At 42.1% G+C, this 26,685-nt stretch overlaps 2 protein-coding genes and 1 non-coding gene across 4 annotated transcripts in view; all 3 read left to right on the forward strand.

Annotated features, from left to right (window-relative positions):
* The first annotated feature begins 152 nt into the window (after positions 1–152).
* On the forward strand, positions 153–10,650 carry LOC106610772 (cytochrome c oxidase subunit 7A2, mitochondrial). Its single transcript, XM_014210331.1, has 4 exons — positions 153–480; positions 7,613–7,702; positions 10,147–10,231; positions 10,423–10,650. Exons 1-4 carry the CDS (start codon positions 463–465, stop codon positions 10,476–10,478), a joined length of 249 nt encoding a protein of 82 aa, XP_014065806.1. The 5' UTR covers positions 153–462; the 3' UTR covers positions 10,479–10,650.
* A 2,713-nt stretch (positions 10,651–13,363) lies between these two features.
* The window catches only part of LOC106610773 (collagen alpha-1(XII) chain), a 71,929-nt gene continuing 58,607 nt past the window's right edge, over positions 13,364–26,685 (forward strand). Inside the window, exons 1-11 of one of the 2 annotated variants that reach the window (XM_014210332.2) lie at positions 13,364–13,608; positions 14,627–14,735; positions 21,298–21,414; positions 21,534–21,677; positions 22,074–22,130; positions 23,123–23,386; positions 23,655–23,819; positions 23,979–24,152; positions 24,353–24,643; positions 24,789–25,391; positions 26,354–26,632. In XM_014210332.2, the coding sequence (XP_014065807.2) occupies positions 14,666–14,735; positions 21,298–21,414; positions 21,534–21,677; positions 22,074–22,130; positions 23,123–23,386; positions 23,655–23,819; positions 23,979–24,152; positions 24,353–24,643; positions 24,789–25,391; positions 26,354–26,632 (2,164 nt within the window). In that variant the 5' untranslated portion in view covers positions 13,364–13,608; positions 14,627–14,665. The remainder of the gene's footprint in view (positions 13,609–14,626; positions 14,736–21,297; positions 21,415–21,533; positions 21,678–22,073; positions 22,131–23,122; positions 23,387–23,654; positions 23,820–23,978; positions 24,153–24,352; positions 24,644–24,788; positions 25,392–26,353; positions 26,633–26,685) is intronic. The other variant, XM_014210333.2, reaches the window with a different exon arrangement.
* On the forward strand, positions 17,517–17,590 carry trnat-ugu (transfer RNA threonine (anticodon UGU)). The gene has a single exon. It is a non-coding gene; the product is annotated as a tRNA-Thr (tRNA).

The following is a 26,685-nucleotide window of genomic DNA, read 5'->3' on the forward strand; positions in this document are numbered from 1 at the left end:
CAGCAGCCTACTGAATGTCAGGCCAGGTTTCTCTACATCTGCACGTAGAACACACAAATTCACAGACACATGATGGACCCAATATTGATCTCTGACAGATCAGTATTCCAGGTGGGTGTCAATAAGTGAATTCGTTTTGCATGTCCCGGTGCCCAGGGAAGGTGAGATTTCACCTCAGGACCAATGGATGGTCTAAAATATACAAACTCCGCCACCCGGGGCACCGGACCATGCAAAACGAACTCGCCCATTGTCACTTAATGTAACATGTTTGCTAGACTTGTGCTATCGAATAAAGATCGGAGTCCAGCCTTCACACACCAACCAATGAGCAGCCATTGAACATGACCGGAAATGTAGCAATTTTCTCGCCGCAAAGAATTTTGGGATATCACCGGAAGCAGTAGCTAGGTTTTCAAAGTGTCCTTGTGCACTCACCTCGAAATAAACACATTTGCCAAAATGTACAAGCAACTTATGGTAAGTGTTCAATATTATTTGTTCGGACTTTTCATGGCAACTGCAATTACCTGACGTCTCCTCAATTATTAACTAGCTAGCCTAGCTAGTTAAATCAGGGTAGTTGGCTAACTAGCTAGCATTCTTAGCCTGCTAATGCTAGCTATCACCGGTTATTTTTTAAATTGCTTGATAAAATCAAGATAGACTTCTGATCTAAACACCTAACTAGCAGTGTTGTTTTATACAGTATTTTATTGTTAGTTAGCTTGCTACTTAACGTTAGTAGCAAATCAATCAGGTCGACCTAGTAAAAGCGTGCCCCTTAATCTCAGCTACAGTGAACAAGTATTTACAGAAGTGTAAAACAGTGAGAGCAAGTGTAGAGGTCGCGTAGGGTTACTAAAAGTCACAACATGAGAATAGTCACATTTCCTTGTTTTTTTTAACAATACATTTTATTTGATCACAAGGTCATTCAAAGGTACAATCATTGATATGTATGCAGTTTATGATAATGTACAATATCCACATAAATAGTTAGATACATAGGTACCCCAATTCTGACATACCTTCCACCAATCGGGCCCCATCCACACCAGATCTTTTTCAGAACTTTTCTTATTGGTCAAAAGACCAGAACTGGGCTTGGGAACTGTGTTCCAAGATGGCATAGCATTCAAGAAATGAAAGGGGGGAGAAAAACAGGATAGTCACTTCTGGCAGAGCATTAGTATCTAAAATGCCAGCAATAGATCTTTTTCTAATTTCTTTACACCATAAGTCCAAATCCCGCTCACCCACGCTCCCTCCCCATCCACCCCAATGTTACTCAATGATTTTCTATTCTTTATATCCTCATATTGAGGTTGTCATATAAATTGCATGGACAAAAGAAACAAAACGCTCGTCGAATCTCATTCCATAATCATGGGCATTAATATGGAGTTGGTCCCCCACATTGCTGCGGGGACTTGCTTCCATTCAGACACCAACATTATTGAGGTCGGGCACGCAGTCGGCGTTCCAATTCATCCCAAAGGTGTTTGATGGGGGTGAGGTCAGGGCTCTGTGCAGGCCAGTCAAGTTCTTCCACACCCGTCTCGACAAATCTTCTGTGTATGGACCTCTCTTTGGGCACGGGGGCATTGTCATGCTGAAACAGGAAAGGACTATATGTGTGTGTATATATGTGTGTGTGTGTGTGTATGTATATGTATATATATGTATATGTATATATATGTATATGTATGTATATGTGTATATATATATATATATATATGTGTATGTGTCGCTCTTATCCAGAGCGACTTACAAATTGGTGCATTCAGCTTATGATATCCAGTGGAACAACCACTTTACAATAGTACATCTATATCTTTTTTTTTTTACTCCATACATTTTCCCTGATACCCAAAAGTACTCGTTACATTTTGACAGGAAAATTATCCAATTCACACATTTATCAAGACAACATTCCTGGTCCTCCCTACTGCCTCTGATCTGGTGGTCTCACTAAATACAAATGCTTTGTTTGTAAATTATGTCTGAGTTATGGAGTGTGCCCCTGGCTATCCGTAAAAAAATATATAAATGAATGGTGCCGTTTGGTTTGCTTAATATAGGGTGAAATGAGTTATACTTGTACCTAAGTATCAAAAGTCAAAGTAAACTTGAGCAATTACTTTTAATTGAGCAATTTTTCCACCACTGTGCAAATTTACATTTAAGTCATTTAGCAGACGCTCTTATCCAGAGCGACTTACAAAATGGTGCATTCACCTTATGATATCCAGTGGAACAACCACTTTACAATAGTGCATCTAAATCTTTTAAGGGGGGGGTTAGAAGGATTACTTTATCCTATCCTAGGTATTCCTTAAAGAGGTGGGGTTTCAGGTGTCTCCGGAAGGTGGTGATTGACTCCGCTGTCCTGGCGTCGTGAGGGAGCTTGTTCCACCATTGGGGTGCCAGGGCAGCGAACAGTTTTGACTGGGCTGAGCGGGAACTGTGCTTCCTCAGAGGTAGGGGGGCCAGCAGGCCAGTGGTGGATGAACGCAGTGCCCTTGTTTGGGTGTAGGGCCTGATCAGAGCCTGAAGGTATGGAGGTGCCGTTCCCTTCACAGCTCCGTAGGCAATCACCATGGTCTTGTAGCGGATGCGAGCTTCAACTGGAAGCCAGTGGAGAGAGCGGAGGACCGGGGTGACGTGAGAGAACTTGGGAAGGTTGAACACCAGACGGGCTGCGGCGTTCTGGATGAGTTGTAGGGGTTTAATGGCACAGGCAGGGAGCCCAGCCAACAGCGAGTTGCAGTAATCCAGACGGGAGATGACAAGTGCCTGGATTAGGACCTGCGCCGCTTCCTGTGTGAGGCAGGGTCGTACTCTGCGAATGTTGTAGAGCATGAACCTACAGGATCGGGTCACCGCCTTGATGTTAGTGGAGAACGACAGGGTGTTGTCCAGGATCACGCCAAGGTTCTTAGCACTCTGGGAGGAGGACACAAGGGAGTTGTCAACCGTGATGGCGAGATCATGGAACGGGCAGTCCTTCCCCGGGAGGAAGAGCAGCTCTGTCTTGCCGAGGTTCAGCTTGAGCTGGTGATCCGTCATCCACACTGATATGTCTGACAGACATGCAGAGATGCGATTCGCCGCCTGGTTATCAGAAGAGGGAAAGGAGAAGATTAATTGTGTGTCGTCTGCATAGCAATGATAGGAGAGACCATGTGAGGATATGACAGAGCCAAGTGACTTGGTGTATAGCGAGAATAGGAGAGGGCCTAGAACAGAGCCCTGGGGGACACCAGTGGTGAGAGCGCATGGTGCGGAGACAGATTCTCGCCACGCCACCTGGTAGGAGCGACCTGTCAGGTAGGACGCAATCCAAGCGTGGGCCGCGCCGGAGATGCCCAACTCGGAGAGGGTGGTGAGGAGGATCTGATGTTTCAAAGTATCAAAGGCAGCAGATAGGTCTAGAAGGATGAGAGCAGAGGAGAGAGAGTTAGCTTTAGCAGTGCGGAGAGCCTCCGTGACACAGAGAAGAGCAGTCTCAGTTGAATGCCCAGTCTTGAAACCTGACTGATTAGGATCAAGAAGGTCATTCTGCGAGAGATAGCAGGAGAGCTGGCCAAGGACGGCACGTTCAAGAGTTTTGGAGAGAAAAGAAAGAAGGGATACTGGTCTGTAGTTGTTGACATCGGAGGGATCGAGTGTAGGTTTTTTCAGAAGGGGTGCAACTCTCGCTCTCTTGAAGACGGAAGGGACGTAGCCAGCGGTCAAGGATGAGTTGATGAGCGAGGTGAGGAAGGGGAGAAGGTCTCCGGAAATGGTCTGGAGAAGAGAGGAGGGGATAGGGTCAAGTGGGCAGGTTGTTGGGCGGCCGGCCGTCACAAGACGCGAGATTTCATCTGGAGAGAGAGGGGAGAAAGAGGTCAAAGCACAGGGTAGGGCAGTGTGAGCAGGACCAACAAATGTAACACCTTTGTAGAGGTCATAGTAATTTCACATCATTTTGTCTCCATATATAATTTGGTCTGCAGGGGATGGTGGAAATAGATTGTTACAAACTAAAGGGGAGTAGGGGAGAATCTCTAAGTTCAGCCTTACATGCTGACTACGCCGGGTACATGGATGGTGATTTTTGTCCATCCACACTAGATGCGATCAGGACACGCAGGTTGAAATATCAAAATGAACTCTGAACCAACTATACTGAACAAAAATATAAATGCAACATGCAACAATTTCAAAGATCATATGAGGAAATCAGTCAATTGAAATACACTGCTCAAAAAAATAAAGGGAACACTTAAACAACACATCCTAGATCTGAATGAAAGAAATAATCTTATTAAATACTTTTTTCTTTACATAGTTGAATGTGCTGACAACATAATCACACAAAAATAATCAATGGAAATCCAATTTATCAAACCATGGAGGTCTGGATTTGGAGACACACTCAAAATTAAAGTGGAAAACCACACTACAGGCTGATCCAACTTGGATGTAATGTCCTTAAAACAAGTCAAAATGAGGCTCAGTAGTGTGTGTGGCCTCCACGTGCCTGTATGACCTTCCTACAACGACTGGGCATGCTCCTGATGAGGTGGCGGATGGTCTCCTGAGGGATCTCCTCCCAGACCTGGACTAAAGCATCCGCCAACTCCTGGACAGTCTGTGGTGCAACATGGCGTTGGTGGATGGAGCGAGACATGATGTCCCAGATGTGCTCAGTTGGATTCAGGTCTGGGGAACGGGCGGGCCAGTCCATAGCATCAATGCCTTCCTCTTGCAGGAACTGCTGACACACTCCAGCCACATGAGGTCTAGCATTGTCTTGCATTAGGAGGAACCCAGGGCCAACTGCACCAGCATATGGTCTCACAAGGGGTCTGAGGATCTCATCTCGGTACCTAATGGCAGTCAGGCTACCTCTGGCGAGCACATGGAGGGCTAATGCCACCCCACACCATGACTGACCCACCGCCAAACCGGTCATGCTGGAGGATGTTGCAGGCAGCAGAACGTTCTCCACGGCGTCTCCAGACTCTGTCACGTCTGTCACGTGCTCAGTGTGAACCTGCTTTCATCTGTGAAGAGCACAGGGCGCCAGTGGCGAATTTGCCAATCTTGGTGTTCTCTGACAAATGCCAAACGTCCTGCACGGTGTTGGGCTGTAAGCACAACCCCCACCTGTGGACGTCGGGCCCTCATACCACCCTCATGGAGTCTGTTTCTGACCGTTTGAGCAGACACATGCACATTTGTGGCCTGCTGGAGGTCATTTTGCAGGGCTCTGGCAGTGCTCCTCCTGCTCCTCCTTGCACAAAGGCGGAGGTAGCGGTCCTGCTGCTGGGTTGTTGCCCTCCTACGGCCTTCTCCACGTCTCCTGATGTACTGGCCTGTCTCCTGGTAGCACCTCCATGCTGTGGACACTACGCTGACAGACACAGCAAACCTTCTTGCCACAGCTCGCATTGATGTGCCATCCTGGATGAGCTGCATTACCTGAGCCACTTGTGTGGGTTGTAGACTCCGTTTCATGCTACCACTAGAGTGAAAGCACCGCCAGCATTCAAAAGTGACCAAAACATCAGCCAGTAAGCATAGGAACTGAGAAGTGGTCTGTGGTCACCACCTGCACAACCACTCCTTTATTGGGGGTGTCTTGCTTATTGCCTATAAGTTCCACCTGTTGTCTATTCCATTTGCACAACAGCATGTGAAATTTATTGTCAATCAGTGTTGCTTCCTAAGTGGACAGTTTGATTTCACAGAAGTGTGATTGACTTGGAGTTACATTATGTTGTTTAAGTGTTCCCTTTATTTTTTTGAGCAGTATATATTCATTAGCCCCTAATCTATGGATTTCACGACTGGGAATACAGATATGCATCTGTTGGTCACATATACCTTTAAAAAGATGGGCCTCAGGATCTCGTCACGGTATTTCTGTGCATTCAAATGGCTAATGCAGTTGTGTTTGTTGTCCGTAGCTTATGCCTGCCCATACCACACAACGCGGCCGGTGTGGTCAGCATGTTAGGTTATTCAATATCTTCAGAGTTTGTCTGACCAGGTAATTCTTTCCGAAGGCAGTTGCAAGGGGAGAGCATACGATAGCTCTTAACGATGTGGCCGTACAGGATTTGGATTCTACGATTGTCCACTCTGGAGTTAGTCATGAGGATGAATCCAAAACATATTACAAATTGTTTTAGGTCCATATTATTTCTGAAAATGAGGGAGCCCCAAACCCCCTAGTTCTTTTGGGTTTTGCAGTATGGCTTTGCGGATTCGTGGCTTTTTATTATTTCATATGAACTCTGAGCTCATTGTGTCCAGCACCTTAAAAATAGTTTTGGGTATAGCAATTGGGATACACCGGAAAAATGTAGGAATTTCAGTAGGACGTTCATTTTTCAAAAATGTATTCGACCCATAACTGATATTGGTAGGGTTGACCATTGTATCAGGTCTTTCTTAGTCATTTCCAATTGCCGCATGAGATTTTCCTTCAAGAGTGACGAGGATGGCTTAACAGTAATTCCTAAGCATCTAAAATGATCTGTAACAATTTTAAATGGGATGTTTTAAGAGTAGTATTAGACAGAGTAGTCTTTGTAATTCGGTACAGTTAACTTTTGCTATAATTTAGTTTGTATCCTGAGATTGAGTAAAAATGTTAAGGACCAGTGGAATGGAAGCAACCGGTTCTGAAATGTATAAAAGCAAGTCTTCTGCACATACACTGCCTGTTCTGTCCTCTCTTTTCACTCCACTAATATTTTCATTGGCCCGGATTGTGATAGCTAGAGGTTCTATCGCAATGGCAAATAGGAGCCCCAAAAGTGGGCACCCTTGCCAAGTTCCATGTTTTAGTGAGTAAATATTGTGATTTGTGGCCATTCATTCTTACTGAAGCACATGGTAAAGCATACAATACTTTTACCAAAGGAAATTAAATTGCAGCCAAATCCACATTTTCATAACGTTGCAAAGCGGTAATTCCATTTTTTTGTTGTTGTATAAGTCAGATGCGAACCCGTCAGGTCCAGGTGACTTATACGTTTTTGTTGATTTAATAGCTTTTTTTCGTTGACACTTAGAGAGACACTTGTCAAAGAGCTATCTTGAGAATCAAGAGTGTGTAATGAGTTTATATATATATATTTTTTAGAATGATTCAATTAAGGGAGTGTTTCCAATAGATTCTGATATAAATTAAAATGCATTTTTGAATACTCGGTTTATTTCATTATCACAGGTGGCCATACCATTACTGTCATTTATTTGTGCAATTGTATGCGATGCAGCAGATCGATGTAGTTGTTGAGCTAGTATTTCACTGGCTTTTTCTACCTGATTCGTAATGTTAATGGGTCTTTCTATAAGTAATGGGGACAATGTGTGACATTGGGGTCAACGTTTCAAAATGTTTTGAAACAAAATAAATGAATATATACAAATTAACCCATAACTCCACCCTAAACAACAACATGTCTAGGACTATACATCCTTTAAGCAGGGCTCATCTACTGTATCTAGCAGAAGAAGTAGCTATAGGTTACTAGTTGGTCCACATATTACTTCAGTAATCATTGACAAACATTTTCATGTATCTTTTCCTGATCACCTGTTTTTTCAGGGTCTTCAGCAGCTGTCCAGGCGGACTATCTCCAGTAGTGCCCGCAGACAGGTGGACAACATGGTCAAAGAGAAGCAGAAGCTGTTCCAGGTAAGGCCTGGGTCGAGGCAAACGGGTGACGATGCAGCTGAAAGTTCCCCTGTAGAGCAGTAGAAATGTGGAACTGAACACCTGTCTACCAAAGCTGAAATACTGTTTTTAGAAGTTAACAATTCTATCCTGGTTTAGTTTTATTTACCTAATTTGACAGTCAATATTTGTGTTGAATCTTGTTTGACCAGTAATGGTACAGTAATGCTAAGGTTAAAGTTTGCACTTTATTCCCAGGTTCTGGAAACAGAATCTTATTTCCCCCCTTTGTAGCCTGAAAGATAAGTATGTGTTTGCTCATAGGGTTCACTCATAGTTTGGGCTGGACTAACACATTTTTGCATGCAGTATGATATGTAAACAGGCATCAGCCAACGCAAAATCAGACTTATGATATCCAATGCTTTGCTGATTCTTGTCTAACCTCTATGGTGTCCACAGCTGGCACTCACTCTGCCTTAAAATCATAGAGCTAAAGCAATGACTGCTTCTCTGCAATTTGTTGTTGAAATGCATTTTAGCCTAAGAAATTCCTGACCCTTTTAAGGGCATATGTTTATGGTAAGTGTTTCCATTTGTATTAGGTTCGGCTATAACATCTCTCAAGCAGCACTTGCTCTCCAAGAAGTAGCCTTGTTAAAACCCTTTTAGTTGTTTTAATTGGGGTTATATACAGTGGCTTGCGAAAGTATTCACCCCCTTGGTATTTTTCCTATTTTGTTGCCTCACAACCTGGAATTAAAATAGTTTTTTTGGGGGGGGGTTGTATCATTTGATTTACACAACATGCCTACCACTTTGAAGATGGAAAATGTTTTTTATTGTGAAACAAACAAGAAATAAGACCAAAAAACTATTCACCCCCCCCAAAGTAAATACTTTGTAGAGCCACCTTTTGCAGCAATTACAGCTGCAAGTCTCTTGGGGTATGTGTCTATAAGCTTGGCACATCTAGCCACTGGGATTTTTGCCCATTCTTCAAGGCAAAACTGCTCCAGCTCCTTCAAGTAAGTTGGATGGGTTCTGCTGGTGTATAGCAATCTTGAAGTCATACCATAGATTCTCAATTGGATTGAGGTCTGGGCTTTGACTAGGCCATTCCAAGACATTTAAATGTTTCTCCTTAAACCACTCGAGTGTTGCTTTAGCAGTATGCTTAGCGTCATTGTCCTGCTGGAAGGTGAACCTCCATCCCAGTCTCAAATCTCTGGAACAGGTTTCCATCAAGAATTTCCCTGTATTTAGCACCATCCTTCAATTCTGACCAGTTTCCCAGTCCCTGCCGAGGAAAAACATCCCCACAGCATGATGCTGCCACCACCATGCTTCACTGTGGGGATGGTGTTCTCGGGAGGATGAGAGGTGTTGGGTTTGCGCCAGACTTAGTGTTTTCCTTGATGGCCCTTAAGGCGAACACCAAATGTGTTTTGCTTATTCTTTTTCTTTAAGCAATGACTTTTTCTGGCTACTCTTCCGTAAAGCCCAGCTCTGTGGAGTGCACGGCTTAAAGTGGTCCTATGGACAGATACTCCAATCTCCCCTATGGAGCTTTGCAGCTTCTTCATGGCTATCTTTGGTCTCTTTGTTGCCTCTGATTAATGCCCTCCTTGCCTGGTCCGTGAGGCTTGGTGGGCTGCCTCTATTGGCAGGTTTGTTGTGGTGCCATATTCTTTCCATTTTTTTAATACGGGATTTAATTGTGCTCCATGGGATGTTCAAAGTTTCTGATATTTTTTTATAACCCAACCCTGATCTGTACTTCTCCACAACTTTGTTCCTGACCTGTTTGGAGAGCTCCTTGTTCTTCATGGTGCTTGGTGGTGCCCCTTGCTTAGTAGTGTTGCAGTCTCTGGGGCCTTTCAGAACAGTTGTGTGTGTGTATATATATATATACTGAGATCATGTGACAGATCATGTGACACTTAGATTGCACACAGCTGGACTTTATTTAACTATGTGATTTCTGAAGGTAATTGGTTGCACCAGATCTTATTTGGGGGCTTCATAGCAAAGGGGGTGAATACATATGCACGCACCACTTTTCCGTTATACATTTTTTTGAATTTTTTGAAACAAGTTATTTTTTTCATTTCACTTCACCAATTTGGACTATTTTGTGTATGTCCATTCCATGAAATCCAAATAAAAATCAATTTAAATTACAGGTTGTAACGCAACAAAATAGAAAAAACGCCAAGGGGGATGAATACTTTTGCAAGGCACTGGACGTCTCACTGAATATTTGCCAGGTCTAATTATAGTGCCGTGCTGGTGAATGAAATGCATCAACAAACGTATTCAGGTGGTGCTATTTAACATACTACTACTGCCACCACCAACAGACCTGTACCCAGGCAGAATCATTTAGCTTTTGGTTCATTTACGTTGTCCTAAAGGGCTTGTCAGTTTTCTGAATGCCGGATGATTCTTTCCTCTTTGCGCAGGCAGATAACGGGATTCCAGTCCATCTGAAGGGAGGAGCCAAGGATGCTATTCTGTACAGGCTAACAATGGCCCTTACAGTCTTTGGTAAGTGCATTAACCTGAAATTGGGTATGTGAAATTGTACAGCCCTGATATAACCCTCCTTGATTGTAAGTGTTAATGGCATCTTTACGGCAGTTGATCAAGTAATCTTGACTAGAGTCATGTCTCACATTTCAAGTCTAACCACAAACAGTTTGCCTGTTATTTTCAAAATCTTTCCTATCTCTTCACAGGAAGTGGATTTGTCGTGTATGAACTCCTCAATGCAGCAATGCCCAAAAAGGCATGAGTGCCCTTGTCCATGTCCATCCCTACATTAATGTTCTCTGTTGTGCAGATGTATGATCTGGGAGATTATTTGTCCTGTCAATAATGCCAATATGTTTCATGCCTGGGATCAATATTTATTGATTGTACAATTAATGTACCATAGAAAATAAAACGACTACAATACAAAGTCATATCCATGTGTACGTCTTCATTTTAAAATCTCAATTCATCTGATGTTGTCATAAACAAACAGCTTTAAAAAAAAATATATATATATAAAGCTTTGTATATGACAATGTTTTTAGCTGTGATTGTACACATGAACCAATAAATTAACCCTTCTATGGGATAAAAACCCCTGGGCCTATAGCCTAGTGGTCACTTCTGCACGTGAATGACTTTCAATGTGCTGTCCTATATGTATGTCCTGCTTTTAAACACTAGAGGGCCTCACTGACCATGAAATGAGTGACATATTCTAGATTGGTTTTAAGAAACTGGACTGACCATTTCTACTCCATGAAGATCCATTCAAAACGTTTATAATGAAAGGCAACACTGCCTCAATAATACCCAAACTGTTCAAGGCTGTTCACATGGCCTACCTGACCTGTAATTACTTAATCAAGTGAAATGGTACTAAATATGTTATGTATTTTATTGTTTGTAATTTTCATTAAATGTAGGACTGTTAGTGTTTTAACATCAGTGGCTCAACTTGGTTTACTACAATTTTCAATGTGTAAAAGTTGCCTGAGTGAGCGCATCTCGAGATCCACAAGAAAATCCACTTAAAGTCTGTTTAAAATAACATCAAATTGATCAGAAATACAGTGTAGACATTGTTAATGTTGTAAATGACTATTGTAGCTGGAAACAGCAGATTTCTTTATGGAATATCTACATAGGCGTACAGCGGCCCAGCAACCATCACTCCTGTGTTCCAATGACACGTTGTGTTAGCTAATCCAAGTTTATAATTTTAAAAGGCTAATTGATCATTAGAAAACCCTTTTGCAATTATGTTATGAAAACTGTTCTGGTTAAAGAAGCAATGAAACTGGTCTTCTTTAGACTAGTTGAGTATCTGGAGCATCAGCATTTGTGGGTTCGATGACAGGCTCAAAATGGCCAGAAACAAATTACTTTCTTCTGAAACTCATGTCTATTCTTGTTCTGAGAAATGAAGGCTATTCCATGCGAGAAATCGCCAAGAAACTGAAGATCTCGTACAAAGCTGTGTACTACTCCCTTAACAGAACAGCGCTAACCAGAATATAAAGAGTGGGAGGCCCCAGTGCACAACTGAGCAAGAGGACAAGTACATTAGTGTCTAGTTTGAGAAACAGACACCTCACAAGTCCTCAATTGGCAGCTTCATTAAATAGTACCCGCAAAATACCAGTCTCAACGTCAACAGTGAAGAGGCGACTCCGGGATGCTGGCCTTCTAGGCAGAGTTGCAAAGAAAAGGCCATATCCCAGACTGGCCAATAAAAAGAAAAGATTAAGATGGGCAAAATAACAGACGCTGGACAGAGGAACTCTGCCTAGAAGGCCAGCATCTCGGAGTCGCCTCTTCACTGTTGATAGTCCCACTAAGCGCAAACCAGATGGGATGGCATATTGCTGCAGAATGCTGTGGTAGACATCCTGGTGAAGTGTGCCTTGAATTCTAAATCAATCACTGACGGTGTCACCAGCAAAGCACCATCACACCTCCTCCATGCTTCACGGTGGGAACCACACATGCGGAGATCATACTTTCACCTACTCTGCGTCTCACAAAGACACTGCGGTTGGAACCAAAAATCTCAAATTTAGACTCGTCAGATCAAAGGACAGATGTCCACTGGTCTAATTTCCATTGCTCGTGTTTCTTGGCCCAAGCAAGTGTTTTCTTCTTATTGGTGTCCTTTAGTAGCAGTTTCTTTGCAGCAATTCGACCATGAAGGCCTGATTCATGCAGTCTCCTCTGAACAGTTGGTGTCCGTTACTTGAACTTTGTGAAGCATTTATTTGGTCTGCAATTTTCTGAGGCTGGTAACTCTAATGAACTTATCCTCTTGCAGTAGAGGTAACTCTGGGTCTTCCTTTCCTGTGGCGGTCTTCATGAGAGACAGTTTCATCATAGCGCTTGATGGTTTTTGCGACTGCACTTGAAGAAACTTTCAAAGTTCTTGAAATGTTCCGCATTGACTGACCTACATGTCTTAAAGTAATGATGGACTGTCATTTCTCTTTGCTTATTTGAGCTGGTCTTGCCATAATATGGACTTGGTCTTTTACAAAATAGGGCTATCTTCTGTATACCAACCCTACCTTGTCACAACACAATTGATTGGCTCAAATGCATTAAGAAGGAAAGAAATTCCACAAATTAACTTTTAACAACGCACACCTGTTAATTGAAATGCATTCCAGGCGCCTACCTCATGAAGCTGGTTGAGAGAATGCCAAGAGTGTGCAAAGCTGTCATCAAGGCAAAGTGACAACTTTGAAGAATCTCAAATATAAAATATATTTCGATTTGTTTGACACTTTTTTCATTACTACATGATTCCATGTGTTATTTCATAGTTTTGATGTCTTCACTATTATTCTACAATGTAGAAAATAGTAATAAATAAAAACCCTTGATTGTGTAGGTGTCCAAGCTTTTTACTGATACTGTATATGTATATATATATGTATCTATGTGTATATATATATATATATATATATATGTATATATATATATATAGCCTACATGTTATGTTCCTTAGGGTTGCCCATTAGGCACTTGTAACTCATAAGATCAATGTGCCAAATGAATTCAGAAAATAATGCAGTTTCCAGAAGTGCATTCCCACTTTGGGGGATGTTTCATATATCAAACCATTGCGAGGTTTACCAGTGGAGTTTCGTAAGAGCTTATTGTAAAATGAGAGTTGGGAACAGCCCCCTATTAAGTAGCAGATTGTGGAAAGATTCTTCCCACTTGGAAAGAGACTTTCTTTCTGGGACACATGCTGTTGGATCTTCCAGTAGCCAGCTAGAGAGAAGTGTCCATCCAGAGCTCCTGAAAGTTCTCCATCAGTTTCTAGAAGGGGGAGTCTTCAAGGCGGGTGCACCTACATTTTAGGATTTTTTTCTGTTAACATTGACCAGGTGAGCAACATGTTTTATTTTCTTCTATCCTGCTGTGGGTTAGAAATAATATGATTTATACAAAATAAATGGTTTTCAATTAATAAAACATTGTGCTTAGCTGTATGTGCTATATTTATGAGCTTTTTCTAATGAAAGGACTGATTTATTCTTTTTCTGTGAATAACTGCCAGACAGGTGAAAGATTTTTTTTGTGCTTGGTTAGTTCTTCAGCCTGTATTTTTCCCATAAAGGAACATGTATGTTGGATTATGACGGCACCTCTGTGTGGAATCAATAAGTACACTCTATTAGAGTATGAACATTGAATTAGAATAGCCTAGCCAAAGTAACAAATAAATTAGTTGATCATTTGTAATTTGCTAATAGGCACATTGTTTTGGCAAAAGTTATTTATGCTACATTGGTTTTTAAGTTATCTATGGGCCTGATGTATATTACGTTGACATTCATGATAGGATATATAAGGGCCACTTCTAAGGGTCTTGGGAGCTAAATGGGATAACTGAATGAAATGTCCTTACAGTTTCAGTAGGCCTATTTGAGCTCATGTGCCACTAGGCGGGGTGCACAACCTGTAGGACCAGTAGCCTATTTCTGATATTCGAGGCAGGTTTGCATTTGACGAAATTCTCAACCGTCGAGCCTATACGACAGGTCGAATTATGATACAATTATTTACTAAAACTATGTGAAATTGTTATTTTTTAACTAATGGTTATTAACGAATAGTTAATAGAGTTATGATAATTAAGTTATGATAATTCTTGAGACCGTCATTGTAAATAAGAATGTGTTATTAACTGACTTGCTTAGAGGTTAAATGAAAAAAATGTAAAAGACAACGGTGCATGCATGAGGTGACAAAAATTAGGTCGTTACTTTTCACTCCTTTGAACCAAATTTTGCCTCTTCAGTCACGTTAATTTTATATATTCCCTTTCAAAGGCTCGTGACTTTTTGCCCATTCTCTTCTCAAAGCTTAACCTAATGGGTTTGAACGCAACTCTCTCCTCAGATTCATTAATGTGCTGCTGCTGACCCATAACGTCTAAAAATGAAGATAAGGCTGTCATTGGCCGTGTCGGCTTTCGTTGCAGTGTTATTCGCCTCGGTTGAAGCGCAAGGTAAATGTGCCTCCCTCCTGCCCTTTTCAAATACCCCCCCAACTCTGGCTCGCTCTCTCTTTCTCTCTCTCTCGCTCTCTCTTTCTCTCTCTCTCTCTAGTTGTTTGATATAAACCTACCGGATTTAGGATTTATGGTATTTATTGTGCGAGAACCATCACATGGAAACAACCATAATGCATTGTACAGTATGATTAAAACAATGATACCCAGTTGTGTGTATTTTACTTGATTTGACTTGCCCTGCACCCAGGGGCACCATGCACCCCAAAAATCTGAGGGCACAAAGTACATGTTGTAGGGGGTGGTCTGGAGAATTTAGAATTTTTCAAACAGCTTTTTCCTGGAATCAAGAGACATAATCATTATGCCAAATTTTATGTAAAGAAGAGAAATGAATAAACCTATATTTTCTACATAGTTTTCTAAGCATACTGCCTTCACCTGTTCAAGTGTCATTTTAATAAACTTGTATGTAAACTTGTATGCCTTTAGTACAACTGCCACATGGGTATATAGTATCATTACCCAATAATTAAAACATTTTTATTCAATTGTGTATTTATTTGTCATTAGAGTTTTCAAAATAACAATCTAGATATCTGTCAATCTTTGCATGCATAGCTCTATCTATTAATTTCAGTGGTTACATTTCCACAGCCCCAGCCTGCATCTTTGCTAAAATATGGGTAAAATAATAGAATATGAATCTTATTCAGTACATTTAGTAATTGCTTGCTTTTTTAATGTCTAGCAACATTGCCAGCTAAGATAGTTAGGCTAGCTAGACAAGCTTGCTCAAACTTGATTGATAGCCTGAAATGGCTTCTTGGTAGCTCGTTATGAGGTTGGGAGATTGGTTGCCCATTTATAGATGGGCTACCAACTTGGCTAAAGCCAACTTGATAAAATTGCTAGCTAGCTGGCTGGAATTACAGAGAAACAACAAAACATTTTAGTTTTATTTATTAATCAAGAGGGAATCAATAGGCTATTAATATCTTTATCAAATTAATTTACAAACATACCTCCTGCGAGTTCTGCCCATCACATTCACGGCAGCTAAAATAAAATCAAACTACACTATATATACAACGGTATGTGGACACCCCTTCAAATTAGTGGATTCCGCTATTTCAGCCACACCCGTTGCTGACATGTATAAAATCGAGCATACAGCCATGATATCTCCATAGACACACAATGGCGGTAGAATGGCATTACGGAAGAGCTCAGTAACTTTTAACATGGCACCGTCATAGGATGCCACCTTTCCAACAAGTCAGTTCGTCAAATGTCTGCCCTGCTAGAGCTGCCCCGGTCAACTGTAAGTGCTGTTATTGTGAAGTGGAAACATCTAGGAGCAAGAACGGCTCAGCCGCAAAGTGGTAGGCCACACAAGCTCACAGAAGAGGACTGCCGAGTGCTGACGCGCTTAAGACGTAAAAATCATCTGTCCTCGGTTGCAACACTCACTACCGAGTTCCAAACTGACTCTGGAAGCAATGTCAGCACAATAACTGTTCATCGGGAGCTTCATGAAATGGGTTTCCATGGCCGAGCAGCCACTCACAAGCCTAAGATCACCATGTGCAATGCCAAGCGTCGGCTGGTATGGTGTAAAGCTTGCCCCCATTGGACTCTGGAGTAGGGGAAACGCCTTCTCTGGAGTGATGAATCACGCTTCACCATCTGGCATTCTGACGGACAAATCTGCGTTTAGCGGATGCCAGGAAAACACTACCTGCCCCAATGCATAGTGCCAACTGTAAAGTTTGGTGGAGGAGGAATAATTATCCAGGGCTGTTTTTCGTGGTTCGGGCTAGACCCCTTAGTTCCCTTACCATTACAGCATACAATGACATTCCAGAATATTTCTGTGTTTCCAAGAAATTGACTGGCCTGTACAAAGCCTTGACCTCAACCCAGTCGAAGACCTTTGGGATGAATTGGAACAACAGCTGCAAGCCAGGCCTAATCGCCAAACATCAATGCCCAACCTCACTAATGATCTAGTGTAAAGCCTTCCCAGAAGAGTGGAGTCTGTTCTAGCAGCAGAGGGGGGACCTACTCCATATTAATGCCCATGATTTTGGAATGAGATGTTCGACGAGAAGGTGTCCACATACTTTTGGTCATGTAGTGTATGTGCGTGCAGCGTGTCACTCTGGTCTACAACAAATATGGTGGATAGTATACTCTTACTCAGGCCGTTTACCATTGAAAAACATGGTCAGTTCCGATCTACTTAAGGGGGTGCTGTCCCGTAGACACTAATGCAATAGCAGCTGTGTCTGGTCTACTTAGTTCAGACTTCCATTGAAACAATGGACAGGTTGGTTGTTTATCAGCAAAACCGATGCTCGCGCAACCATGGGGCAAAACAGACTGGGTTGGCTTAGATTGTTGACATGTAAACTATATTTAGTCTCCAATGTTTGTTGAAAACAAAAATTAATTTGCACAATGAGCACTTGTCTCTGAAATACATCGTTACAGTTGTTGGTTAGCTAGCTAGCGATTTCTTTTGCCATATTAGCGTTGACATGAAATCAGTCAAAACACCTCAAAACAAGACATGACATCAAGAACAAGATGAAACTATCTGAAACAAGTCACGATTCCCCACATGGCAGTTTCTTGTCATTGTTGGTAGCTATCTGGCCATCCAGAATCACAACAACTTGCAGACTTCAGGCCGAAAGGAAGCCACCGCATTGCTTTCGTGACGTTGTCAGCTAACCCATCTATAGAGAATGATAGAGAAAAGTTATCTATATAGTCCCCTGTGGCTCAGTTGGTAGAGCATGGTGTTTGTAACGCCAGGGTTGTGGGTTCGATTCCCACGGTGGACCAGTACGAAAAAAAATAAAAATGTATGTAATGTATTCGCTACTGTAAGTCGCTCTGGATAAGAGCGTCTGCTAAATGACTAAAATGTAAATTATAGTGTATGGGCAGTGCCATTGAGGCAATCTTCATTTTGAAGTTGCCAATTTTTTTCTAAATGATTGGGTGATTCCTCCTAATTACCCGGTTGGACATGACTCCAGCAGGGTCATCAAGAGGGATCAGCCAATAAAGTTGGAAGTCCCACCCAGTTGACTACATTAAAATGGTGGAAGCTCTCAATGGCGCTGCCCATGCTAAAACTGCCTTTTGGCCACTAGATGGTAAATCTTTATTAAGTTTAGTAATTCATTTATTAATTTATGTTTTTTAAACAGGACAAATCTGAGAGGGAACATGCCCCTGGGCGTGACGCTTCTGTCTACACCTCTTCCCTTTCTCTGTGATGTAATATGATTCCCCATTCTAGGAGTCCCATTCTAGGAGTCCCATTCTAGAAGTTATTTCAAGATAATTACAATTTGATTAATTTATTTGACATTTAGTTCATCTTGGTATATATATATATATATATTCTCAATTTGGTTTTTTAAATGTCATATCCCAAATTCTGGAAATGTTTACAACTTTACCAATGAGAAAACAGTGACTCATGTCAACTGTAACAGTTGGATCTGACTCTTACATTGATGTCAGTGTCTTCACAAGGCCAGGTAACAATGTGTTACCTTCGTCTTATTGACGTTATTGTTTGGTAGAAGAATCCAGGACCCAATAGTCAGTCCTTTAAAAATTGGATAGGATTTTTTAAATTATCTTTCCAATTATGTTTTCTCAAACAAAAATTAAGTAAAGTTAAACTAAAATTATTTCATGGTTTAGCTATTTCCCTCTGTAATTATGTTGTTACATTGACGTTACAGTAGCTGTTCTAGATTTTATTGTTTCTCATATTTCAATATCCAAACAAAATTAGTGGTCATGATCATTTGTAGAAATGTGACATCATAGTTTCAATATCCTTGATGTTCAAAAACTGGAGCATTCAATTGTTCCCTTTTTTTCCCTGAAAGCTTTTTTGGTGGAGTCCAATGTCAACTCCCATTTATCTTCACTAACGGAATGAAAAGATGTAATATGAGAATCGCTAATTAATCCTCAGACAGGGCAAAGACAAAGAGCCTTTTTAGCCTTCTTACGGACATTCTCAAAAACGCTGAGTTGCAATCCATATAGAAAGTTAATATGCAGAAATGTTTAATGTCAGCACATGTTGCGGAATTACTTTGGCATCTGTTCTGCCTTTTTGGGAGAGTCAGAGCTCTTTCTCTGACTGGCTGGCCTGGCAGTAGAGCAGGCCAGGATGAATGGCTGACTGGCCGCAGACTGAGGTTACTGACAGTAGCCAAAGTCTGGCCATGGGTAAGGCCTCTGGTCAGGCAGGGTGCTGTGATGTGCATCCGCACCTGGCAGAGGGAACGAGACTGAAAAGATATCTGCTAATGTTTATTATGATTATTTTATATCGTCAATGTATTTTTTTCAATATCTTGTTTTAGAAAATGACATTAAAACGCAACATGAGAAGACTGAAAAGAAAATGTGTAAATTAACAACTCTGTCATGAATGATTCCAACTGGCTTGCGACTTTTTTTGTACAACGATGATCAAACACCTTGAGCGATGTGACACAGCTCTTTGCTCTTGTGAGTGAAGACAATCTCCCTACCCAACTTTCCTCCCCACTGTCCCTCCCAACCCCCAAGTGGGTTTATTGATTCTTGTTCGAGAGACTTTGTTGGAGAGGAGGGCAACTTACCCGGGCCCCCTAAATTGATGTGGCAGGTTGGTGATCCTCCTTTACCGTGTACCAATACCAGCTTGGCTCAGGTCCTAGATGTTGTCTGCCTGTACATTCAGTGTGTCCTGAGCTGTGGCTTTTCTCAGCAGGTATTTTACAGTGATATTCTTGCATCCCATCCCAATTCCCCTCCTCAGCAGCTTGCATGCCGTCCACTCGCTGACATGGTCTGAAAGACCAGCCTTTGTATGTATGTCTTTATCACATCCTCATCATCATCCTGGACTATAGTATGTAGCCTATGAGAAGTACATATACAGCCATAGGCTACAGGATGAATAGAAACTCATACAGCACTTCATAGATATTAAGACTTTCTTATATTCTACGCAGTTAAATGTTGTTATGCTGTTTACCCTTAAGTACAAGTTTGTCTGTCCAAAACAAAAAATAGTACTTTTTAAACACTTTGTTTACACTCTCCTTTAACTGCACTCACATAAAGATGAAAGGTCACCCAACCCTCTGATCTAAATAGGTTGCATGTGAAACCCCAGTGAGGAAGAATATCATTTTAAAATACATTTATTGTCTCTATGTGTGGTCCCTCGTGTACATGGAAACACTTTCACCCAATTTGTCAAGTTGTTCTGAACAACTTTCTCATGTACACATGCATGGTACCGTGGCAACCTGCTCAATGTGGATACGCGTGTTGTCGGATTGCATCTGTCACAGTTTTTGTTTGTTTATTTTGAATGTGTACATTATTTTTCCTCTGTATCTTAACTCTCTCTTCATTTTGACTGTGTACGCAGTGTGCCTTCACCTCACGCCATCTTGTGCACTCTGCCAATGAAAAGAACATACACAACAGTCTCCTGTGACACATTGTGTATTCTTTTTGCAAGGTTTGCAATGGATCTATGCCAATGACTTGTGCTAGAATCTCTCTCTCTCTCTCTCTCTCTCTCTCTCTCTCTCTCTCTCTCTCTCTCTCTCTCTATATATATATATATATATATATATATATATATATACATACATAAACACTTCATTTTGTCAAAATAGGTATATATACTCTGTATTTTTATTTATTTAAACAGGGAAATCCCATTGAGGCCTCTTTTACAAGGGTGCCCCGCACACAATCATACAAATTCACAATATTTACAATTCCAATGCAATAAAAGCATACAATATTTACAAATAATTTAAGATAAGTAACTTGCAAAACACCATCATGAAAAACGAAACACATTCCTCAGTAAAAAAAGTAATCAAACAGCTGTCTGAACTGCTCTAGCAAAACATCCAACTTTAGAGTATATATATAACATTGGGTGTTAAATTCAGCAAATGCCACCCTCAACATTACCTGGCAATCTTGACTCCATTGTATAATCAATAACGTTGGAAGGAAAATGTTGCTGTACTTATGTGTTGTTCAAGTCAACGTGTTGGTGCTGGTTGGTTGGGCATGCGTGGTAAGGACTGCACTCAGCATGTACTGGATGGGTCACTCAATGTTTGCACTCAGGGGAGTTTTGTGTGGAGTTGGTCTGTATTAATGTTGTGTACTCCAGACTTCCGGTGCTTGAGTTGCTGACTAGGGTTACCTGGTTGTGCAATTCAAACAAATGCCATTTTGTTTTCCAAAATGGCTACTCACACTTTTTAAATGTTGTTGTGTGTTTCTTTTTTGTCACTTTTACCATGGATGTCGGTTCTTCTTGTCTCCCTCAACAATGAACGTCTCAACTTCATTCATGAAGTGTTTATCGTTGGGCTAAATGTGAATGCTTGATATAAAATGTCTTGCTGAAATACTTGATCAACATTTTTAAACTCATACACACGTTTTGTTATTCATGTATGTAAGTTAACATCAGTTCCTCTTTTGTTTGCAGTGGAGCCCCCCTCAGACTTGAAATTTACAATTCTAAATGAGAACACAGTGCAAATGTCATGGAGTAAACCATCGCATAGGATACAGGGCTACAAAATACAAGTTGTATCGGATACAGGTTTGTGTTTATTGATCTCATTAGTTCATTGATGTTTGCCTGACTAGTTATAGCTTTTCTTGACAACCCGAATGATCATTTACACCAATTCTAATGGCAACCCATTCTCTATATCCCAGATGAACCAGCCAGAGAGTTAAACCTCCCAGCCACTGCTACAAAGACGTCTATTACAGACTTAACTCCTGATCTGGACTACTCAGTGTCCATCAACTCCTATGATGGCACAGAGGAGAGTATACCCATCTTTGGGCAGCTCACTAGTAAGTGTTCAAGATTCTGATGCTGTTACAAGGTTAAACATAACTTTGGGAAAATCCGATGGCTTTCTCAAAAGGCTGATATGGACTGATATGAAAACGGTTTCATCTCAGATTAGATTCTTCTGTTTTAAGGAACAAAGGACCCATTACATGGTTTCAAACCTCCATCTTGTCTGATAGCTTCTAGCGTCATTAGAATCAAATAAATCTGTTTTTAAAACTTGAATCACACTCTGTTTATCGCTGATTAACCAGTACAAATATGTTTATATGTATGTGATTGGTATCCCATTGAAGAGGCTTGATGATTTGTTGAATGTCTTGGATTTATTCCCCATACATGGCACATGGCACACAGGACGTCATGATAACAGTCCAAATTATTTTTTGTTTCAGTTCAGTCCAGTAACACAAGTGAAACAGAAAGGAGGCCGCAGATTTCAGATGCAATCAGTAAGTATGTTTACGTCAATGTCAACCAATCTGCGCTATGCCCATTGCCTGTCCACATAGCTTTATGATCTTACAAGTCCATATGTTTGTGTTTTTCCATTCTAATCATAATATTGTTCCCTGGAATAATTTCCTCAGACTCAAATACCCCATCTGTACTGCTGAGTTGTTAATATTTGAGCAAACAGGGGTTTCCGACAGTGGCTGAGAATTAGTTTGTGATTGAAAACAGTCTTCACATCAAAATCTAAGAATGAGAGGTTTCTGTTATGCGTATAATCCAAGGAGAGGGATGACGTCACTGTTGTGCCAGCTCTGTGCATTTCCGTCTTTTTAAATGTTGGAAGAAGTGGAAAGGATTACTGCTCTGACCAGAAGTCAGTTTACTGGAGTTCTGTGCCTCTTTCTGTGAGTTCAGTCTGTGGATTGACAGGGAGACATGCTCACTTTTTCCCTCACCATGTACGCTTTGGGTGGAAATTGAACCCAAAGTTCCTGATGGTCCAAAAACCTTTGCTCCTAGAAGCTATTTATGGTGGAACGCTCATAACACTCTTTCACAATTGACCTAATTGGCCAGATAAATCCATAGTACTTGATATTTGATGTTTTGTCAAGAAATCTTCAAACTCCATAATAACAAGATGTGAGAAGCATGGAAGGATATTCAGTCAAGTGGACCTACGAGAGCTAAGATTTGAGACATTCATAGAAGTCCGGCCAATCATCTTGGATGTTCCAGAGAAAATGAACTATTCATGATAAACCCAGAAAAATCATGGGGGTTTGAAAACATAAAACCAAACAATGCCGCTGAAAGTTTTAGTGATTATTTGGTCTATAAAAACAATTTTTTGTCATCATGTCTGTTGAAATACCATCTGTCAGAGACAGTCTGTCAGATATACAGTATTCATTAGAGTTCTGCCAGATTGTGTCCAGACAGTTGATTGTGTTCCTGCTCTACCCCATCCCCCTCTCCACCCCTCCAGAGTGTTCAGTCAGTGCCATAGCAGACCTGGTCTTCCTGGTGGATGGCTCCTGGAGTGTTGGCAGGGAAAACTTCAAGCACATCCGCAGCTTCATCAGTGCTGTGGCTGGGGCCTTCGACATCGGAGAGGATAAGACCAGGGTGGCTGTGGTCCAGTACAGCACAGACACCCGCACTGAGTTCCTCCTCAACCGCCACTCCAAACGAGGAGAGCTGCTCAGAGCCATCAACACCCTGCCCTACAAGGGAGGAAACACCATGACAGGTATACATGATAGGTGGGACTAGACAGCATGGATATGCAGTACTGCTGATATTTTTGTAAATTCTTGCTGGACTGAATCCTAACTTGAGATCTGTGTGTGTAACTAGAACATTGGTGCAAGTCTTCCGTTGATTGAGGTACATGTTTTGGTTACACGCTTGTTCTCAAGGTAGGCTTTCGCCCACAGACAGTAAATGTTATAATAAGCAAAAATGTTTTAAGAAACTCTATTTTCTTAAAGGTTTGATATGTTACATTCTGTGTCTAGGGGACGCCTTGGACTACCTTCTGAAAAACATATTTACGGAGGCGGCCGGCGCCAGGAAAGGCTTTCCAAAGATAGCCATGATCCTCACAGATGGAAAATCCCAGGACCCAGTGGAAGAGTACGCTAAACGACTCAGGAACATTGGAGTGGAAGTATTTGCCTTAGGTACTGTGTGTTTTACTGCTGAATGCTACTCTCTCTTGAGAACATCTCTATAATGCTTTTAGTTTTTGAATGCCTGGAAATTCTGGAGATTCCGTAATGGCTGATTTCCACACTACTCCATTTCTCAGGCTAACTTCTGAGATGTTTTTCACCATTTAGGCATCAAAGGAGCAGATGAGGATGAACTGAAGGAAATGGCCTCAACTCCCCACAGCACACATGTCTACAACGTACCTAACTTTGATATGATCAAGGCAGTGCAGCAGAAGCTCATCGTTCAGGTGTGCTCCGGTGTGGAAGACCAGCTCAACTCTCTAGTGAGCGGAGATGATGGTAAGACATTATAGATGATGCATTACATCACATTTCCGTTGTTTGATTTAAATCTTCACTTATTTCAAGTGCATTGTCTATAGGCGGTCAGTGTAACGAATCGACAACAACTATGTAACTGTAAATGTATTGTTAAAGTGTTTCCCAACCATACTACAGTACATTCCAACCTCAACAGTGTTTATTTGTTGTGTCTCTAGTGGTGGAACCGGCCTCTAACCTCCAGGTGCTTGAGATCTCCTCAAAGTCCATGAGGGTGACGTGGGATGCCTCTCTAGGGGAGATCACGGGCTACAAGCTGACCCTGATGCCCATGATGGCTGGGATGAAGCGCCAGGTTGTATACGTGGGGCCCACCCAGACCACTGTCAACATCCGGGACCTGTCCCCAGAGACCGAGTACGAGATCAGCCTGTTCGCCCTGAAGGGTCTGACCCCCAGCGATGCTGTCCTGGCCATGGAGAAGACTCAGCCAGTCAAGGTGTCATTGGGTGAGATAAAGCTCTGTAACAGCATATCAGCGATCCAGTCCCTCACTCACTCACTCACTGAAACATTACATTGTTGCTATAAAAACTTTTAAAAATCACGATGTAGACCATATACAGAAGGTATCTAATGTCCTTCCCTCCCCAGAATGCTCTCTTGGAGTGGACGTACAGGCTGACGTGGTCCTGCTGGTTGATGGCTCCTACAGTATCGGATTACAAAACTTTGCCAAGGTCAGAGCTTTCCTGGAGGTCCTGGTCAACTCCTTCGACGTCGCGCTCGACAAGATCCGGCTCAGCTTAGTCCAGTACAGCAGAGACCCCCACACAGAGTTTGCCCTGAACACTTATAATGACATTGCTTCAGTGGTCAAGGCAGTCCGGACGTTCCCCTACCGAGGAGGCTCCACCAACACGGGCAAGGCCATGAACTACGTCAGAGAGAAGATCTTTATCCCCACCCGAGGGTCTCGCGACAGTGTCCCGCGTGTCATGGTCCTCATCACTGACGGGAAGTCCTCTGACTCCTTCAAGGACGCTGCCACCAACCTGAGGAATATAGACGTGGAGATCTTTGCTGTGGGTGTGAAGGACGCTGTGAGGTCCGAGTTGGAAGCCATTGCTAACACCCCGGCGGCCACCCACGTGTACACTGTGGAGGACTTTGATGCTTTCCAGAGGATCTCCAAGGAGCTCACCCAGTCCATCTGCCTGAGGATCGAACAGGAGCTCCTCAACATCAAGAAGAGGAGTGAGTAGCCATTTAACATACCCTTATAACAAAAGGCCAGGGTTTTCTTGGTCTGGGCATGTGGTCAACTCCTAGGCCTACTCATAACACATACCCCAGTTTGAAGTTGAGCATGCTTACCATGGTCCGTACATGTGCCTGTAACTATAGCTATATAACCATACATTCTGGTTAACTTTAGTGGCAGCCGCTAAATGACCTCAAACTCCAGACAGTCTATTGTAATCAGTTATTTGCTATGTGGTACAGCAGGTCAAACTGAGCTGTGCTACTGAAATAGTGATGTCATGATGTAACTACATCTGCACAACACAAAAAGGCTGAGTAATTATCTTCATTTCTTATTTCCAATGCCTTGGGTCTGTTTCAGGCAGACACAAGCGAGACATATTCATTGTTTTAACTTTCCCTGACTGATCACGCTGCCTCCAAAATACCACAGAACCATACGCCTGCATCTCAGGGGAGCCTGTTACACCATTTGTTATCGTTTACTGTTTTTAAACACTATAGTAACTGACTGGATACTTTTATTCTGACCTAATTGTCCTGCTAATTCAAAGGCCACCTGTCTCTGAAAGTCAGCGGGACTGTGGATGGTTTTCAACACCATGGTAGCATGACATGAGTTTCTCTGCTGCACATATTGGTAATGATCCCCCTGTCACAAGAATACAGAACATTTAGGCATTGGCAATGTCCAGGGGTTTGTAATATGAATGTGTTGCAACCCTGTTGACTGAATGCATACTGCTAGCATACGAGGAGTGTTTCCTATGCATGTTCAGAGATGGAACTGTGAACAAAGTTGAATGAGTTCAAATAATTGGTTCCATTCCAGCTTTTCTGAAGGAATGAGATATACAGCTCTGCTTGATGTTATCAAAAGCCATTATGATGACATTGTCTATGAGGACAAAACACAAACCAGCCATTTAATTGTGTTTTATCCCACTCGTCAGGTCTGATTGCACCCAGGGACCTGGTGTTCTCTGAGGTGACGTCTAGAAGCTTCCGTGCCACCTGGGCCACCGATGCCACCAACGTCATGTCCTACCTGGTGCGTTTCCGTAAGGCCGAGGACATCACTGAGGATTACATCTCCCTGGCTGTGCCAGCCGACACCACCAGCACAATCTTGCCACACCTCACTCCCCTCACCACCTACGAGGTGAACGTGTTCGCCCAGTACGACAAAGGAGACAGTTTCCCTCTGTCGGGGGAGGAGACCACTCTGGAAGGTAAGGGGTTGAAAGCGTACACGTTCAGGGGTTTCACAGCATAAGCAAGTGAA

Source organism: Salmo salar, chromosome ssa09 (genome assembly GCF_905237065.1).
Source record: "Salmo salar chromosome ssa09, Ssal_v3.1, whole genome shotgun sequence".
Taxonomy (NCBI): domain Eukaryota; kingdom Metazoa; phylum Chordata; class Actinopteri; order Salmoniformes; family Salmonidae; genus Salmo; species Salmo salar.

Excerpts from the sequence above, each read along its gene's own strand:
- LOC106610772 (XM_014210331.1), top strand. Across the intron at positions 7,703-10,146 it reads AGAAGCAGAAGCTGTTCCAG|GCAGATAACGGGATTCCAGT; the intron begins GTAAGGCCTGGG and ends CTCTTTGCGCAG. Across the intron at positions 10,232-10,422 it reads AATGGCCCTTACAGTCTTTG|GAAGTGGATTTGTCGTGTAT; the intron begins GTAAGTGCATTA and ends ATCTCTTCACAG.